At 46.2% G+C, this 19,641-nt stretch overlaps 2 protein-coding genes across 16 annotated transcripts in view; one reads left to right on the forward strand and one right to left on the reverse strand.

The window, feature by feature from the left end:
- GART (phosphoribosylglycinamide formyltransferase, phosphoribosylglycinamide synthetase, phosphoribosylaminoimidazole synthetase) overlaps positions 1–3,589 on the reverse strand; it is a 41,190-nt gene extending 37,601 nt beyond the window's left edge. For 6 of the 7 annotated variants that reach the window (XM_080374706.1, XM_080374707.1, XM_080374704.1 and 3 more), the window contains exon 1: positions 1,618–3,589. The gene's annotated coding sequence lies outside the window, so the exon portion shown is untranslated. The other variant, XM_080374705.1, reaches the window with a different exon arrangement.
- A 522-nt stretch (positions 3,590–4,111) lies between these two features.
- The window catches only part of SON (SON DNA and RNA binding protein), a 40,562-nt gene continuing 25,032 nt past the window's right edge, over positions 4,112–19,641 (forward strand). For 8 of the 9 annotated variants that reach the window (XR_013925921.1, XR_013925922.1, XM_080374675.1 and 5 more), the window contains exons 1-3: positions 4,112–4,361; positions 5,991–6,157; positions 8,589–19,415. Coding sequence is in view for 7 of the 9 variants with exons in the window: in XM_080374675.1 (XP_080230801.1) it covers positions 4,249–4,361; positions 5,991–6,157; positions 8,589–19,415 (11,107 nt within the window). In the remaining 2 variants the exon portion in view is untranslated. Of the gene's footprint in view, positions 4,362–5,026; positions 5,252–5,990; positions 6,158–8,588; positions 19,416–19,641 lie in introns of those variants that run through there. The other variant, XM_080374676.1, reaches the window with a different exon arrangement.

Consider the following 19,641-nt stretch of genomic DNA (forward strand, 5'->3'; position numbering starts at 1 on the left):
GCCTGTTTACAGTCACAGAGCAGGCTGGATCAGAGAATCAAATAAGGGCTGGGGACAGTAAGAGTTCCATGCCTTGTCATGTCTTTTTCCTATGTGGATCGGTTTCCAGAGGGAATTCAACGTGCCAATTGTGCAGGCAGCTCTGCTGGTGCAACTTAAGGTACAAACAAACAGCCATGGCACCCAAAGTGGCAAAACGGCCAAAATATGATGACAGAACTGCAAGTTTAAGCTAGGGCTGCATCAGGCTCATCCTGAAAGAAAACATGGCCTTAGATAACTTTTAATTTCTACAAGGTTTCAGCATCATGAAGAATTAATTAAGGAGTTCAGAGGCCTCCAGAATCAGGTGGCAATTACAGTTTTTAGTTATAGCTTTGGGTTTAAACAAGCTTCTTCTGCTCATGTGTTTTATTTAGGACTAATTCCTCTCTCACCTGGCCATATAGTGTGGTATATCAGATCACTTTAAAAACTATATCACTATAAAACAAAATAAACAAAGAAAAGTCATTATTATCTGTGTTTCACCCCTGCAGAAAGCAGAGCATCACACTGAAGGCCTGAATCACAGATGAGAACAGAACACATGTCTTTCGCGGGTTAAACTGAGGCTCTGCAAGACACGCACCTTGCCTTCTGGTGCAATCTTCCACACAGCCAGGTTGTGCATTTCCTGGGCAAAACATTACCTGAAGTTTCATTGCTAAAAATAAACAGGATCATAAAGTTTTACAGCCACCCTCAAAGTACTAAATTTTGACACGTCAGGTTCTACCTAGGAAGCTGGAAGTGCTCAGTGTCTTTAACCATCGATGGATGCCTCAGCAGAAGCTACTACCAGAATAGGGGTGGGTGTGTGTGTGATTAGGGAGGACAGGGAATGATAACACCCTCTCTGTGTCACTATTGCAGTTTTACACACACGGTGAAGTAAGTGTTAACTCTGCTCGTTACTTTCAAGGGGGTAGATTAAAAAAAAATAAAAGAGGGGGCCGATGTTAACGTTGGTAAACCCCCAACTCTGCAAACAGCAGACAAAGAATCAAAGTGAGTCAAAGTCCAAAACATGAGAGGTTGTAAGTTTAATGTTTACTTTAAAGCAAATATTTCACCACTTTTTCAAAGCCAAACAGAGCTGAGGGGAAAAAAAACCAAACTCGTAAGAATAAAAGCCATGTGCATTTTAAAATCTTTTAAAATGCAGTACATTTAAAAACGCTACACATCAAGCTCCCCAGAAGCAAATCTGAGCAGGAGTCCCACAGTTTAAAAAAAAAAAAAAAAAAAAAGTATTCATATGAATAAGCCCGTTAGCAACCCGTCTCCACACGCCCCTTCATCGGCTCAGAACGGGCCGCGGACCACACCGGCGCTTCCCGGACCTCCAGGCAAGGCCCCGCTGCCCGCAGCCGCCCGGGCGCAGGGGAAGGCCGCGGGCCGCCCCGCCCCGCCCCGCCATTTTACCGCGCGGGCAGCGGGGAGCATGTGGCCCCGCCGCCGCCTCGCCCCTCCCGCGCCGCCGCCAAGAAGCCCGGCCGCGGGAGGTTGGCTACGGGCACCGGCACAGAGCGGCCCGCGGGGCACGCCATTCTCCACAGCGAAAGAAAAACTTACTTTCCTTCAGGGGGATTTTAAGGAGCGGGAAAGCATCCTCCGCCGTGCCGCGCCGAAAACTACAGTACCCAGCGGGCGCCGCGACATGGCGGCGGGTCAGCCCGGGGGCGGGGGCCGGGAAGCAGGGCGGGAAGGAGGGAAGGAAGGAAGGAAGGGAGGGAAGAAGGCAGGCAGGTAGGAAGGAAGGGTAATCGATGTCTCATCTCGGAGACTCACTAATTGGCTTTTGCACGTAATTCCTCAAGTCTCGAAATATCTTCCGCTGGGGGTGGCTGCTGTCTGGGGAGCGTGCTGAGCCGGGCCGCGAAAGTGCTAGAACCAGCTGAAAAACCTTATCTATATGTAGGTTATTGTTTTTACTTTTATCTAGGAAGTAGAGTATCACCCCAGAGGGTGAAGGTGATGGTTGATGAAGTTGGCTGGGCAGGACTGCACAAAGATTGGTTCTGTTTCTGTGCCCTCCCAGGGGGAAATGCTTTTATGGATCTTTAAGTACTGGGTAGAAGCAACTCCTTAGTTTCTACCACATCGCACTTTCTACTTTATGAAACCAAAGAGTACTGGGCAACGTGTAGTGCAATTTGGCATTACAGTTGTGCAACAATACTGTTAATAAAACCAGATTTGATCCATGGTTTTGTTATACACACACCACCCCCACCACCCCCAAGAGCTATAATGTGAAAACCTCACTGTTCTTCATAAATTGGCTTATGAAATACAGGTTTAATAATATTATTTCCATATTTAAGCACACCATTGACTCTTGCTTTAAGAGGGAACAGTCATGTGAATATTTATGATTGCAGCAGAACTGCTATTACTAAAGTCCCATAATACTATGTTTACAAATTGAACACTAAATGTATTGGCAACAATCACTGGTCTTGGCAAGGTCAAAGTAAAAGACGTCATTGAATTAATCTGAAAACTACGTAACACCTACCCAAATAAAATAGTTTGACTAAAGGGGTTTTTATACAGCAAGCAGAGATGGGAAGGGAGAGCAAGAATAGTTATTCTCTTGTCACAGTGGGGCTGTGGATCCTCATTTGTATGAGTGGTGACTTTTGTAGTTACTGCTTTGTGTTCCTTTTTTAAAGACCGGGAGGGAAATATGCAGCACACGCTAAAATCCCTCTCTGGCTTTTTTTGTAGCTTTCCTCATGGATTTCCTTGCATAGATGGAGGCCTACGCTGGCAGGGATATCTGTGTAGTTAAGTTACTTTGAATGAATTAACTGCAGTTGAAAAGGGTCTCTTTCCTAAGGGCAGTTTCGTGATGTGGGTTCCCTGTGGCCTGCATCAAACCTGTGTTCCTAACTGGAACACCTTTTCTGTCTGAAGCCCCTAACACAGGCCAAGTTACACGAGTCAAACCTGCTGTTCTTTTGGTTACAGCTGTTTTTTTTGGTTGTTTGTTTGTTTGGTTTGTTTTTTTGTTTTTTTTTTTTTTTTTAATGGGTGAGTTACCATTATACCATGCTGAAAGCCTTTGCAGCTTTGTTGTTACATCCAGGCCCCTACTAGCAAACTTATGCCTATGTAGATTATCACTACTTGTTTCTGGGTAAAAGCATGCCTGGTCTAGACAAGGCTGTTTGCATCAGGGGAACCTCAATATGTCTGAAATTGTTGAAGTGAAACATTTTCATTCTTTTGCTCACTGAACACCAGAAATTACATACAGTATTCTACTAGTAAGATCTAAAATATATCAGTGTTGGCATGGCATGAAAGGTACAGGTTATTTGTGAAAGGGCCTCTTAAATATAACTACTTTCTATTTTAAATGTAATGAATTCACTATGGTACAAAAGTAAGCAAATTGATCCAAGTATCAGATCCATTATTTTTGCAAAGTTAATATTTAAGGCAGACTGCCTCCCAGCAATACGCAGTAAAGACCCATGCTGCTTTCGAAGGGTCTTGAAATTGGTTATTAAACCACACTGAATTTGAGGCTGATGTTGCAGGTTATACTTAGTTTCTGAGGTATTTAAAATTTATTACATGTCAACTCCCCCCCAAGTTACTACTTCATGACACCAGAAGAAACTGGGGGTTGGGGTGGGCAAAGAGTCTTCCAGCTGGAGGATTACCCAGTTTTACAGGACTGAAGGTGAAAAGTCGCATTTGCACATGTATACACCCCCTGAGAATCGGTTTTGGGGCAGCATGAAGGGGATCCCCAGGGTGTCTGCAGCCAGGACAAACTGATTTTAGCGCGTCCCAGCTAAAACACCCCAGAGAAGGCACGGCTTTGCAAGTGGGCTGAGGCCGGGGCCGGCTTTCACTCAGGTGTCATTTATTTATTCACGGCAGCGGCGGCGTTTTCCTCCTCTTCCTTTGTTCCTTTAACTTTCCCCCATCTCGCGGGGCGCCCGCCTGCGCCGCCCGGCCCCGCAGACAGCCCCCGGAGCACATGTGCGTGTCACAGCCGGGCTGCCTGCTCGCACGGCGGAGGGGGAGGGCGCCTTTCGCATGGAGCCGCTCGGCAGCTGAGGGCAGCGCAGCGCCGGGCCTGTGATGCAGCACTCGTGTGCGGGCAGGCCCCCCTGCTAGGCGCTGCCTGCGCTCGGCACACGGGGCGGCGGAGACGCGGGGCTTGGCCCCGCTCCATGGAGACCAATGGCATCGCTCCCACCCACCCCCAGCGGCCCCGAGCCCGCCGCCACGCACAGCCGCACGCTTCAGCCCACCATGGCCCCGCCGCCGCCGCCGCCGCTCCCGCCCGCTGCGAGGTGAGTGCTGGCCGCCGAGCTTCTCCGCGGAGGCCCGGGCGGCTCCGGGCCCTGCTGGCCGCCGGAGACGGCCGCGGTCGCGGCGAGGGAAGCGGGGGGGAAGGATGCGTGTGTGTGCGTGTGGGGGGCACGGGACGGGCGCAGGGCCGCAGGGCCCGGCGGCCACCGGCCACCATGGTGCCCTCCACCGACTCCCCCTTCCTGGCCTGGCCTCCCCTCCCCGCGCTCCCGGGGGCTCAGGCGCAGCCCTTCGGTGTACGGGGCGCGAGAGGGGCCGATAATGGCGGGGGGGTTGGGGGTGGGGGCAAAACGGCCGTTAACGTTTGTAACGGGGGGGAGGGGGCGGCGGGGGGTGGGGGGCAGGGCAGCCAACCGGGGCTTTGCCGGTCGGAGGGGGTGGGGGTGGGGAGGCGCGCGGCCGCCTGCTTGTGGGCGCGCGGCCGGTGGGGTGGGGGTGAGTGCAACAACATGGCGGCGCGGCGCGCTCCTGCGGGGGGAGGGGGGACGGCGAACCTCTCCGAGACACGAGACGTGCCCCCGCCCCCCCCGCCGGAAGCAGCCGAGGCTGGCGCTCCGTAGCTCTTGCTGGGCGCTAGAGCCGCCGTCCGGAGGCCCGGGTTGCCCCCTCCCCCCTCCGCTACGTCACCCGGTAGAGGGCGGCCAATCGCGAGAGGGTTTATAGCGCGGACGTCAGCAGCGGCCCTCGGCCTCTAGTCGCGGCGGTGCCTTGTGGGATATTGGAGGCCTCGCGTCTCGGCAGGAAGGAAAGCGGAGCGCGGGGGGGGGGAGCAGTGCGGCAGGGCTGTCATGGCGACTAATATCGAGCAGATCTTTCGGTCCTTTGCGGTTAGCAGATACCGGGAGATCCAGGAAGAGCAGCAGCACGGCGGGTAACGAGCCTACCCGGGGAGCCGACGCAGTCGCGGCGCGGCCTAGCGCGGGGGGGAGAGGAGGGGTGTACTGGAGGAGGGAGGGGAAGTGCGCGGGCCCCGCCTCAGGACGGAGGGAGACGGGCCGGGGCCTAGGGCTCTTGCGGATCGTTTCGGCGTCAACATGGCGGGGCCCGGGGGCTCGCGCCCTGGCGAGCGCCTTGAGGGAAAATACGGCAGGGGGGGTGGGTGGGGGTGGAGTGCGGGGGAGGGGAGGGCGACGGACGCACGCGTCGTCTCCTGGCGAACGAGCACCCGTTTTCACTCATGGGTTTTCTGTGTTGGTATCTTGTGCTGGGGCAAGAGGAGAACGGGTGAGCGTCTCGGCGATTTGTCTTTTTGATCTTACCACTTTTAAGCTGGCCTAGTTTTTCGCAGCCTTATCTCGGAAAGCAGACAAAACTTATTGGAGAAGAGTGAGTGATGGGTGCTTATTTTGTGAGGGGAGCCTATAAAAGTTCTTGCATAAAGCATGGGGACTGGCACATTCAAGAACCTGTTTTCCTCCTTTGTGCCTCATAGTTCTGTTGTGAATAAGTGAAAGTTAATCAAAAGATAGATGTTTCACTGAAAGCATGGCTTGTTCAGGAGGCTAAAATAATGTTTTGAAGGGTTGAGTATAATAAATGCTTATGAATTTAAAAAAAGGTCAAAAAAGGCTCAAAATTGCTTGTATTATGTTGATATTTTTTTTGGTTAGTGGAAAGGTAGAAGGCCAGCCCAATGGTGACACAGTCCCAGCTGAGCAAGCCAACCCTTCAGATGACACTGTTGCTGGTGCTGGGAGTCGTCAGAATGATCAGATAGTGCAGAAAATAGAGGAAGTGCTCTCTGGAGCCCTTGATACAGAGCTGCAGTGCAAATCAGGTAAATGAAAATACATTTGGCAAATATGTTCTTGTTTAAAAAGGTTGTCATAGTGCTTAAAACTGCATCAGTTTTACAGAGATGGGAAAGTACTTCTCAGTACTGCTCCTCTCACCAAGCTTCATCTGACAAGTTGTATGTTTATTGTAATGTTTAAGGGTTTTTTTTGTCTATTGTGATTTACAACCATAGATGGACAGAGAAATACATAATGTAAAAATTTAAGCTAGTTATTGTATGAAAGCATTACTTAGTGTGCAAAATAGTTAATTTTTCTTTCCATTACAACAATGCTAAAACATATAAATAATAGCTATCTATATATAAAATCGTGCTTTATTTTGTATATACTTATTTCAGGGTCTCAGTGAGCAGTTCTTACAGCTGTTACTGATGGATAGAAGCATTATTTTTTGTGTTGTCTTGGATTGGTTTGCAAGATGGTTTCCAAAAGTCACTTACTAGAATTCAGAACTGTATGATTTACTGCTCTGTCAGAGTAAGATATATTGTTGTTTTAAAATGAATAATGCACTTATCTTTAAAATGTAGATACTCAAATTGCAGTCTTCCAAAGGTTAAGAAATTTTTATGTAGCCATCTCATAACTTCAATAAATTACTGGATTAATTATGCCAAAAGTTGCATATGAGTATGACTTCTCATGGAACTAGTCTTTTCTGTAAAAATTCTGAAGTGGGACATTTAGTGAGATGAAGGCATAATTCCTGTATTTTTCTAATTTTTTGGAGTTGAAACATCTGTGTGCTTGGTAAGTATAGTTCCAGAGTGATTTATTTTTGTTTGTTTTATTTTTTTCTTCAAGAAGCAGTGTAGGAAACTATTTCAGAGATTGTTTGCGAGGTTCTGGAATTGCTTTTTCTTTCTTATGCACAGCAGCTTCTTTACCTTGAGCATTTTCAACAGTCTTTCATTTATCTGCAGCACTTTGGGCTGGAATCTGGGGGGTGGGGGTGTTGGGTGGGTGTTTTGGTTGGGTTTTGGGGTTTTTTTTAGTTGTATTTTTCTGGTGTGGAAGAATGAGGCAAGCTAACGTAATAAATAAGTAAGACCTATTAACCTGGAAGTTAATAAACTTAACCTATGATAAATGTTCTCACTGTTTATATCTGGAAAGGAGTTAGTGTAGCTGTTGATCAACAGATATTATCTGAAAATGCTGTCATTTGACTCTGCTTCATTGTACTTTTTAATTGCATTCACAACAGTGTTGGTGGAAACACTTTTTTCTTTGTTTATTCAGTAAAAATGTGTGTGTTTAAACCCCCCTTAAGGTACTTGTTTATGAACTTCTAAGTCACGTTCATTTAGTAGTATTGCAATTAACTAACATTTTTTTGATCGTTTTGCATTGTTCACTTGAAAGAGTATGCTTTGTAATTGTGGCCAGATTATAATTGGAGAATCCTTATTGCTGCACTGGCCAGTATAAATATGGTCGTTGGAGGTAACATGCAAGTGGATTTGAATACATAGCTCGTCTTTGACAGAATTTAGAACAAGTTGCCTTATAGAAGTGCCTTTCTCATGAAAAGATAGCAGTAGTTCTAGAGAAGGGTAAGAACCTAATACAGGTTAAATTCAAGGGTAGATGAGGTATAGAATTAAAAGAAGGTGATCACTGCAGTCCCCTTGAGAACCTTCACTCGCCTTAAGAACCTCAGTGTTCCTCTTTTCTTGACCCCTCAGTGATTGCTTGTCCTTGCAGTCACCTGAATTTATTAGTTACTTTCCTGTTTGAAGCAAAAGCTCTATTAGGTACTTTTTTGTGGCAGCTGCAGTCCAGTCTGAGCAGCTGGTTGCCTGTAGTGCCTCAAAGCTTGTTTGGGATTGGGAAAGTAGATGCTGTTTCCCTAAATTTGTTTGAAGAACTTGGTAAGGAACTTAATCACTAAATATGCTTAGATAATGTCAACACAGTAGTAGTATTGGGCTCACTCACAAGTTAAAGCATAGCAGGGGATAATGGGTTAGCCACTTTTTTATACAGTAAGCATACCACTGCTTAGGTAATTAGTCTGGAAAATGGGAGTTCTTGTTTCACTTCCATGTGCAGCTTGGTGTGGTTTAAGAGCGCATTTCCAGCCTCTTGGAAGAGTGCACTGCCCAATTGAATGTAGGTAGAAGTATATCCAACTACTTCTTGGAAAGAGTCTTGTTCCCACTGGAGCTGACCAAGATGATTTGGTTAACTTTTTGAAAGCAGAATTAGAGGTTTTTTTACTTAGTGACCCCTGAGGGGGAGAGTAAGAGGACTCAGAAGGGAGTGTGTGCTATTTGTGTATGGTAGTGAAGAAAGCATGGGTTTCAAGTTTAAATTTTTTGTCCCTGTGTATTTGGTAACTAGCCTAAAAGAATTTGTAAAATGTAGTCTTAATAACGTTTACAAGGAAAATATCATTTTTTCTAGATGTAGACAAAAATACTGTGAAAAATAGTACTCAGTCTACAAAAAGAAGCTCTACTGGTGAAGATGAAATTCCAAGGAAAAAATCAAAGAAGAACAAGAAACACAAAAGTAAGAAGAAGAAGAAAAAGAAGAAGAAAAGGAAGAAAGAGAAGAAGCATAAAAAGCAGCCAAAGGAGTCAAAGTTGAGTACGCGTCATGGAGAACATGCAGACTTGCAGCCTGCTTCCCACTTGATGCCAGAGAAACCGAGCTCCACGTTGAGTGTACAGCATGGAGGGTTTGGAGATGTGAATCTGGCTGTCCACGTGCAGCCAGAACTGTGCTTAAAAGCAAGTGAGGAGCTTGATAGACAAGCTTTAGGACTTGTTTCTCATTCAAGAACTGATTCTCAGCAATCTACAGAAAATCTTGGAAGTGAGAAGGGGACTTTGTGTGCAACAAATCCTCCATTTAATTTAGAAAGCAGTCAATCTGATATCCAAGAAAATGCTAGTATAACTCAAATTTGCACTAGAGAAGAACAAATTAAACAGTCTCATGAAAATATTTATCCTACAGCTGTTGATGTGAGTGAAAAGGGTGTTCTTGTTGATACTGGAAATGATACTTTTTCTAGCATCCCATCTGGAGTTGCCAATAGATCTGAAATTCAGAAAGATTCAGCAGCAACTCTAGCTTCAGAGGTAATACAAGCACTGAAAGATTCAGAAGTTACTTTGAAATCTAAAGACATTGGGGAATTAAAAGCTTTGGATACAGCTCTTGGGTCTGAGACCAGGGAGGTGTTGAAGTATCATGAAGCATCTCTACAATCTGTGGCACAGGAGGGAGCAAAAGAGGTAGAAGCAGCTTCAGAATCTGTGTCTTTGGCAAGGGATGTGACAGCAATTCCTAAACCTGCTAATCAGGCAGATCTGAATACTGTGAAGGTAGCTCACATGCCTATAGCCATGGAAGAAGTGAAAATTCCAGAAGCAATGGAAAAATCTCTGCATGTGGGAAATGTGGAAAGATCTTTGGAATTAGGGGATGTGAGCAGACCTTTGGAGCCAGCCCTGAAGCCCTCAGTTATATCTGGTAATTCGAGAGTGATGCAGTGCAGCCCCATGGAGGGTTCAAGTGTCTTGAAGGCAGATGTATCTTTGCAGCATTCTTTAAAAATACCTGCAGCAAGTGCTGTGACCCAGGTGGAAATAAGAAGTGCTGAAGTACCCCTGGGATCAGGAGCTGTTACAAAAGTGAAGGATATTGAACCAGCTAGAAGCTCTGCACATACGGAAAACGTGAAAGCTTTGGAGGAAGCTCTGCAACCAACTGCTGTAGGAAAGCCCAAAGCTTTGGAAACAATCATAGAACCTGTGGGTGTTACAGCAAAAGATGTCAAAGCAGCTCAAGGAGGTCTGCAAGCTGAAGTAGTCAAAGGTATAGAAGGTACCACTGATCCTGCAACAGTGCCGAGTGCACCAGCAATGTTCCTACAACATAAAGTCTTGATAGAAACAAGGAGTGTGGATAGAACCCAGGAACCTGCACGTCTGGCAGAATTGACAGGTGTTAATGTAGTTGCAGATGCGAAAGGTTTAAAAGCTACTTCAGAACCTGTAGCAGTTGTGCAGACCTTTGTTCCCCAAACAACTCCAGAAATCCAGATGGTAGAGGGTTTTAAAGGTCTACAAGCAACCATGGAAGTTGCAGCACTATCAGGAGTAAAAGATCAAGAAACAAATCAAGTTACTCTGCAACTGGAGAGTACTAATGCATCAAAAATTTCAGAACCTACTCTCAAGCCTGTAGCTGTAACAGAGGCAAAAGATTCAGAAAGTACTTCATTACTTAGACAACCAGAGGAGATAAGAGAATCTAAGTCTGAGACTCAACCAAATGTGAGAGGTTTGGAAGCAACTTCCCTTTCTTTGCAGAAAGATGATGTGAAAAGTCCAGGAGGGGTCCTAAGACCAATGGTCGTGGTGGAAGCAAAAACTTTGAAAACAGCCTCACTGGCTTGGCAAATGGAAGGTGTGAAAGCTTCAGAAGGAGCTGCGCATTGTGGGACTGTGGCCAGAGCAGCACTAGATTCAACAGTGGTGTCTAAAGGTTCAGAAATAAATCTAGAAGCAGGTTCGGATACCGGTCTCCTAGCGATGAAAGTCGGATCTGTGAGACCAGTGAAAAGTTTGGAAACAACTACAGGACCTGTGGCAGATATAGAAAGGAAAGATTCAGAAGCAGACCGTGACAGGGCTGGGACAGAGATGGAGACATCTGCATCACAGCTCTACACCAAAGTTGTGAGAGACTTAGGAGATCCAGCATCTGTAGGTAGGGCAAATGTACAAGCTTTGGAAACAGTCTTGCAGCCTGGAACCTTTGCAGTGGCAAAGGGATTAGGAGAAAATGTGTGTTTTGAAGCCAAAATGGGTAGCAGAGTCTTGGAAGCAAGTCCAGGACTTCTTGCCTCAGAAGAAAGGTCAGAAAGAACTCCTGAATCTGTGGTTGCATGTGCAAGCATGGAACCAGTTATAGAGTCTGAGGCATTAGCAGGGAGGATGCATTTGAAAACCACAGCACAGAGAGAACCAAAACATGCAGAAACAGTTGCAGAACCTCTTGGTGCAAACAAAACAAAGAGTTCCATCATTTTGCAGTCCCAGGTCATGACGCATACAAGAACCTTACAGACTGAGGGTGTAGGGGAGATAAAAGATACTGAAGTAGCTACCAGTTCTGCCAGTGTAGAAGCGAGAGGCTTAGACAACTTGTCAGAAGTTGAGGCAGTTGCAGAGATAAAAGATGTGGAAGTGAGATCAGAAACTTCACACTTAACACAGATGAAAAATTTGGAAATGGTTGTGGGATCTGAAACAAGGACGCTAACGCAAGGCTTGGGAAGGATGTTGGCATCTGACGTGGTTAGAGAAGTGGGACATTCTGAAGTTGCTGCAGAAGATCCAAACAAATCAAAGGCAAGGAGCAAAGAAGCAATACTAGAACCTGTGCAAACTTCAGAAACAAGTTCAAAATCTGACCAGGAACAAATAGTAGGTCATTCAGAAGCAGTATTAGAGCCTTTGTCCAGAGCGGAAGAAAAAACTATGGCATCAGAGATAGTGACAGAAGTGAGAAATCTGATTTCAACAGATCCGAGAACTCAGGGACCTACTGTAGAATATATAATTGCAACAAGGAGGACAAGCACAAAAAGAAATGAGCCCTCGCTTATCAATGTAAAAGATTTGGAGGATGCTTCAGAAATGGAGAAAGCAATGGAAGCAAAATATTTGGAGCCGGCATCAGAAGTTAGAGAAGCGAGGTTGTTGGAACATATGAAAGAGTCTGCAACAGTAGAAGTGAGAGATTCTGAAACAGTTGAAGAGCCTGAGGTACGCATGGATATCCAAGGTTTGGAAACTTCCCAGAAGACTGAAAGTGTAGGGATGATGAATGTTCTAGAAGATGCTTCAGAAGCTGTTCCAGAACCCTTGCGCACTGAAAGGGAAGAACATCTGCAGGCAGTTCTAGAAGCAAAAACTGCTGCAGAATGGAAGAGTACAGAAGGGGCTCCAGAGATCTTGAGTGCTGCTGAAATGAAATTCTCTGAAGCAATTCCAGAAGCAGGGGATGTGAAAGATTTGGAAACAACACAGCAGCATGAAGTTGCAGCAGAAGTACAATATGCAGAAGGGGTGCAGGGTCAACAAATTGAGGATGTGAGAGTTCCAGGTCAAGCTCAGGAATGGGAGATGCTGCTTGAGAAGAAAGATACAGAGCAAACTCAAGCCAAAGCAATAGCAGAAACAGTTTTCAGTTCTTCACATACAGCAGATGAAAAAGATTCAGCAGGGGCTTCTGAGTGTGAAATAATCGGAGACACAAACCAGTTGGAAGCAGCTCCGGCTGATGTGGCAGAAACAAAAGATTTGAAAATAGCTCCTCTTCCTGAGACTGTTGTAGAGCTGAAAGATGCAGAAGCAGCTGTGGGGTTGGAGGCAGAGGCAAAAGATTTGGAAGCAGCTCCAGTACCCGAGACTGTTACAGAAGGAGTTCCGGTACTTGTGGCAGAGGCAGGCCAGTCAGGAGTCATTCCACAGGCTGAGGCTGTCAAAGAAGCAACTCCAGAACAGGAGTCAGAGAAAAGAGATTCAGAAACATCTGATGTGCAGCCTGATGTGGCAGCACGAATGAGGGAGACTCTGATGAGACTTGAGAAAGTTATTGAGAAAAGTAGCCATAGAAGCAGTGATAAAAAACATGATGCAAAGAAACAAAAAAGGAGTCGCTCCAAGTCTCAGTCCAGGTCTAGGAAGCGGAAGAAAAAATCCAGGTCACGTTCTACTTCCAGGCGTTTGACATCTAAAAGAGCACGTTCTAGGAGCAGAAACTATTCAGTTTCCAGAAAAAAGCATTCCAAATCTAGGTCCCGATCTGTGGAGAAGAGAGAGAGAAGAGTGTCTTCCCGGAGGTCCAGGCGCAGACGTTCCAGGTCATCTGACCGTTACAGGTCTAAATCCAGATCAGCAGAAAAAAGGGGGAGCAGATTGTCCTCTGGGAGGTCCAGACGTAGACGTTCCAGGTCATCTGACCACTACAGGTCTAAATCCAGATCAGTGGAAAAGCGACTGTCTTCCCGAAGGTCCAGACGTAGACGTTCCAGGTCTTCTGATCGCTACAGGTCTAAGTCCAGGTCAGTGGAAAAGCGACTTTCCTCTCGAAGGTCTGGGCGCAGACGTTCCAGGTCTTCTGACCGCTACAGATCTAAGTCCAGGTCAGTGGAAAAGCGACTGTCTTCCCGAAGGTCTGGGCGCAGACGTTCCAGGTCTTCTGACCGCTACAGATCTAAGTCCAGGTCGGTGGAAAAGCGACTGTCTTCCCGAAGGTCTGGGCGCAGACGTTCCAGGTCTTCTGACCGCTACAGATCTAAGTCCAGGTCAGTGGAAAAGCGACTGTCCTCCCGAAGGTCTGGGCGCAGACGTTCCAGGTCTTCTGACCGCTACAGATCTAAGTCCAGGTCAGTGGAAAAGAGGGGGAGCAGGTTGTCTTCCTGGAGATCCCGCCGCAGACGTTCCAGGTCCTCTGACCGTTCTAAATCTAGATCCAGGTCTTCAGAAAAGAGAGGAGGCAAAGAATACTCGTGGAGGTTCAGACATAGAGGGTCTGGTTCCTCTGATCGTTCAAAATCTAGGTCAAGATCTGTTGAGAAGAGAGGTCGGAAGGCATCTCTACGGAGGTCTAAACGTCAGCGCTCAAAGTCTTCTGACCGTTACAAGTCTAGGTCCAGATCAGTAGAAAAAAGAGATCGAAAGCAGTCATCACGGAAGTCTAAACGTCAGCGCTCAAAGTCCTCTGACCGTTACAAGTCTAGATCCAAATCAGTGGAAAAAAAGAAGGAGTCCTCACGAAAATCTAAGCGTCGCCGCTCAAAATCTTCTGACCGTTACAAGTCACGGTCTAGGTCTGTTGAAAAAAAACGCAAGGAGTCTTCAAAAAAATCCAAACGGAAACGTTCCAAGTCCTCTGATAGTATTAAGTCAAGATCCAAATCCACAGAAAAAAGAGAGAGTAAGTTATCCTCAGTAAAGGGCAGTAGCAAGCATATGGAGTCTTCTGAACTTCAGGAGTCAACCATATGTCTTGAAAAAGAAGTTCCTGAACCTTCTTTGGCCAGTGAAGGAAGCTCTTCAAAATCCTCTAATGGTCCCATGTCTATAGCTTTGTCTGCTGAAGGAATAAATGGTCCAGAGCTGCCTCCAGCATCTGAAAGTGGGTTTTCCAAAACTTCTGACAGTCTTGCGGAAAGCTCCTCATCTACTGAAAAAACAACAGGTCTGCAGTCTTCTGTGATGTCTGAATTTGATAGCTCCAAAACCGCAGGTGACCAGGAACTGAGATCCACATCTGTGGGAAAAGCACAGGTTTCAGAGCTTTCTGTGACATCTGAAAACGGATCAGCTGAAAAAGCAGTGGCTCTGGAGTCTTCAACGCTACCTGAAGTTACATACTCCACATCTGAGTCAAGATGCTCATCTGTTGAAAAAAGGGGAGATCCAGAAACTTCTTTGGTAACAGAATTTCAGCTCTCTGCATCCCATGAAGAGTCGAGATCTACTTCCCTCAAAGAAATAGAGGGTCCAGAGCCTCTTCTGACACTTGAAAGTGGATGCTCTGCATCTTCTGATGATTACAAGACAACCTCCTCATCCCCTGGAAAAATGGAGGTTCAGGGGTCTTCTCTGATGTCTGAAAATACACCCTCTGACTTGGCAGATGGTCATGAGGTGAGACATATCCCGGTTGAAAAAACAGAGCTTCAGAATTTTTTGCACGTACCTGGAAGTGAATCTTCCAATTTAGCTGACAGCCCTGAGTCAAGGTCACTATCTTTTGAAACACCAGAGGCTCAAAAATCTTTTCTAGCACCTGAAGTTACATGCTCTATGTTCCCTGATGTCTGTGAGTCAGCCTCCTTGGCTGTTGAAAAGGGCCAGATGCAGGAGCCTTGTCTGGCTTCTGACAGCGGATGCTTCAAGTCTCCTGATGGACATGAATCAGGATCCAGCTTTGCTGCACAAGTAGAAGAGCTTCCATTGATGTCTGAAGGTGGGTCCTTTAAATCAGCTGATGGAAATGAACAAAGATCTTTATCTGTTGAAAAAGTCAAGGCCCTGGATGTTTCCCTGACATCTGAATACGGTCCTGTTACAATCTCGGGTGGTGTCATTTCAGCAGCATGTTTTGAAAAAAGGCAGGAAGTTGTACTGACAACTGTAGGACAAAGCTTTAAGTCTTCTGAAGTTCATGAGTCCAGAACACCTGTTGACAAAGACTTGGATGGTCCAGCACTTTCACAAGTACTTGAAATTGACTGCTCTGAATCTTCTGAAATGCATGAATCAAGATACCTGCCTGCTGCAAAAATGGAGGGTACAGGATCTTTTTTGATGTCTAAAAGTGGAATTCCTGTGTGCCATGATGGCCATAAATCAAAACACAATTACTTTGAGAAAACAGAAGGTGCAGAACTGTTGCTGGCGCCTGAACTTAGGCATTCTGTCTTCCCTGAAGGCTATGAATTGGCATCCACTGCAGTTGAAAAAATGGAGATCCAGAAGCTGCCTCTCCCACTGGAAAGTGGGTTCTCCAACTCTGCTGATGTTTGTGAATCAGTAAGCGCATCTGAAAAACCTAAGGCCCCAGTGACTTCTCTGACATCTGAAGGTGGGCTTTTCCTGTTGCCTGATAGTCATGAATTGAGAGGTGTCCCTGCTGAAAAAGCAGAGGTGGAAAAATCATCTGAACTGAAATGCATTGCATCCCCTGATGGCCACAAGTTGAGATCTGCCTATGATGAAGAAATACAGGTGCAGGAGCCACCTCTGATACTGGAAAGCAGAGGTTCTGTTTCCTCTGATGGTCATGAGTTGACACCCACCCCTTTTGAAAAAGCTGAGGTAGAGGAGCCTTGTCAAATATCTGAAAATGAATACATAATAGGGCTTGATGGCCCAGAATTGACTTCAACCCCTGCTGAAAAAACAGAGATGAGACATCTTTATCGGATATCTGAAGAAAGATGTTCGATGTCCGTTGAGAGCCAGGAGTTGCAGTCACCCTCTGTTGATAAGGTAGAAGTGCAAGAGCCTGATCTGGCATCTGAAAACGAATATGCTGTACCTTGGGAGGGCCAGCATTTGACATCTAGCTCTCCTGAAAAGGCAGAGATGCAGGAGGCTTGTGTAGTTCCTGACAATGAATATGCTGTGTCTTCTGAAGATCATGATTTGCCATCTTCCCTTGCTGAAAGAACAGAGGTACAGGAGTGTTCTCTGCTATCTGAAAATGAATATGCTGTATCTCCTGAGGCCCAGGAGGTGATAGCCAGCCCTGCTGAAAAGGAAGTGCAGGAACCTCCTCTGATGTCTGACAGTGAATATGTCGTCTTTGATGAAGGCCAAGGATTACAGTCTACTCTTGCTGAAAAATCAGTGGTGCAGGAGCCTTTACTAATATCAGACAGCCAACATGATGTGTCCCCTGAACGGCAGGTGTTGCTTTCTGTTCTAACTGAAAAAACAGAGGTGCAGGAGTGTTCTCTGTTGTCTGAAAATGAGTATGATGTGTCCCCAGAAGGCCGTGATTTGAGATCCAGTCCTGTTGAAAAAGAAGAAATAGAGGAACCTTCTGAAACATCTGAAAGTGAAAGTTCAATGTCCACTGATAGCCAGGAGTTGCAGTCTGCTGTTACTGGAAAAACAGAGGTGCAGGAGTTGTCTTTGATGTCTGAAGGTGAATGTGCCATGTCCCCTGAAGGTCAGGAGCTGCAGTCTAGCCCTGCTGAAAAAGTAGAAGCTAAGGAACCTTCTCTGACATCTGAAAATGAACATGCCCTGTCCCCTGAAGAGTATGAATCAAGATTGACTCATGCTGAGAAAACAGAGGATATGGATTCTTCTTTGACATCTGAAAATGACCATGTTTTGTCTTTTGAGAGCCAGGAGGTAAGATTCACCTCTGTACAAAACACAGAGGGACGAGAGCTTTCTCCAGCACCTGAAAATGAACTTGCAGCATCCCCTGATGGCCAGGATTTGAGATTCCCCACTGATGGAAGAGTAGGTAGTGTTGAACCATTGGTGCTAAATGATGGAGCTTCCATGTCCCCTGATGACAGTGACTTGAAATCCATCCCTGTTGAAAAAATGGATGATGCAATGCCTTCTTTAATGCCTGAAAGTAGGTGTTCTATGTCCCCTGATGGCTACAGTGTGAAATCTGGCCCTGGTGAAGAAACAGGGGATCTCGAGCCCTCTTTGATACCTGAACGTAGACATTCCACATCCTCGTATCAGGAAGGTCATGAGCCAAATTCTCCCATGGAGGAAGAGGGTCTAGAGTGCTGTTTGACTTCTGAACATAGAAGATCTGTGTCCCCTGAGGGCCATGACCAGAAATCTACAGTAGATGAAGAGATCGATGATCTGGAACCCTCTTTGACATCGGAACATAGGCGCTCCACATCCCCTGATGAACATGAGTCAAGATCATCTAGCATTGGTGAAGAAGCAGAGTATCTGGAGCAGCCTTTGACATCAGAACGTAGATGTTCTGTGTCTTCTGATGAACATGAGTCAAGATCTACTATTGGTGAAGAGGTAGAGGATGCAGAACCGTCCTTGACAGCTGAACGAAGAGACTCCACATCTTCTGATGAGCATGAGTCGAGGTCTACCGCTGGTGAAGATATAGAAGATGGGGAGCCCTCTTTGACAGCTGAACGCAGACACTCCACGTCGTCTGATGACCGTGAGTCAAGGTCTACAACCGGTGAAGAAATAGATGATTTGGAACCCTCTTTGACAGCTGAACATAGACGCTCTGTGTCTCCTGATGGTTGTGAGTCAAGGTCAACCACTGGTGAAGAAGCAGAGGACCAAGAGCCCTCCTTGACAGCTGAACGTAGACACTCCACATCCTCTGATGACCGTGAGTCAAGGTCTACTACTGGTGAAGACGTGGAGGATATGGAACCCTCCTTGACAGCTGAACGAAGAGATTCCACATCATCAGATGAGCATGAGTCAAGGTCTACCACCGGTGAAGAAGTAGAGGATATGGAACCCTCTTTGACAGCTGAACACAGACGTTCCACATCCCCTGATGGGCGTGAATCGAGGTCTACAACTGGTGAAGAAGTAGATGATGTGGAGCCCTCCTTGACAGCTGAACGAAGAGACTCCACATCATCAGATGAGCATGAGTCAAGGTCTACCACTGGTGAAGAGGGTGAGGATATGGAGCCCTCTTTGGCAGATGAAGATAAACAGGATTCCATGCCTCTTGAGAGGCTGGAGGAACAGGACTCTTCCTTTATACCTGAAAGTAGGCATTCTGAGTCTTCTGAAGGTGAAAAATCTAGGTCCAGATCTGTTGATAAAATATCTGACAAAGAGTCTTCACGAAGATCTATAAGTAGACACTCAAAATCTCCTACTCGCCAAAAGAGCCGATCCACATCTGTTGAAAAAACGGCAGACAAAGAATCTTCACGGAGGTCTAGACGTAGACGGTCCAGATCTACAGCTCACCAGAAGAGTAGATCAACATCTGTTGAAAAAACAGCAGACAAAGAATCTTCACGGAGGTCTAGGCGTAGACGCTCCAGGTCCACTGTTCGCCAAAGGAGTCGATCGACATCTGTCGAAAAAGCAGCAGACAAAGAGTCTTCGCGGAGGTCTAGACGAAGACGCTCCAGGTCCGCTGCTCGCCAAAGGAGTCGATCCAAATCTGTTGATAAAACAGCAGACAAAGAATCTTCACGGAGATCTAGAAGCAGACGCTCCAGGTCTTCTCAGCGTAGATCCCAGAGATATGATACAGAGTCTCGCTCTAGACGGAATCGCTCCAGATCAGTAACACGGAGAAGAGCATCAAGATCAAAATCTAATCGTCGCTCTCGATCTAGTTCGTTGTCGCGTTCAAGGCACAGAAGGAGAAGTAGGTCAAGGTCAGCATCAAGAAGGCGGCGTTCTTTATCGAGAGATAGGCGTAAGAGATCTCAGAGAAACAGATCAAGATCTACTGACAGAAGAAGAAAAAGATCAGATTCAAGAGATCGTAGAATATCACTCAGGTTACGGAGCAGGAGTCGAACACCTATTCGTCAAAGGCGATCAAGGTCAAGGGGAAGAAGACGGAGCTCTAGTAGGTCACCAATTCGACTACGGCGATCAAGATCTTCAGGGAGAAGAAGATACAGCAGATCACCTGATCGTCGTAGGTCAAGGTCATCAGAACGATTTTCAAGCAGGTCGCCTAAACGTCTTACAGACTTGGGTAAGTGATAATTTTATTTTCAGTAGTTCCATGGTTAGGTGATACTGTGTTGGTTTATATAGCCTTATTTTAACATATCTCAATAGTATTCATAAGGAATTTCTTAGAAGTTGTGTGCGTTACTTTTAGTAGAAGTAATGACTTCCACTAGGAGCTTTTATGTTGGAGCTAAATCAGTGCTTATCATTTAGGTGGTGTATTTAGAGGAGATCGTATCTTGGTTATG

The sequence above is a fragment of the Falco punctatus genome (genome assembly GCF_963210335.1).
Source record: "Falco punctatus genome assembly, chromosome: 2".
Taxonomy (NCBI): domain Eukaryota; kingdom Metazoa; phylum Chordata; class Aves; order Falconiformes; family Falconidae; genus Falco; species Falco punctatus.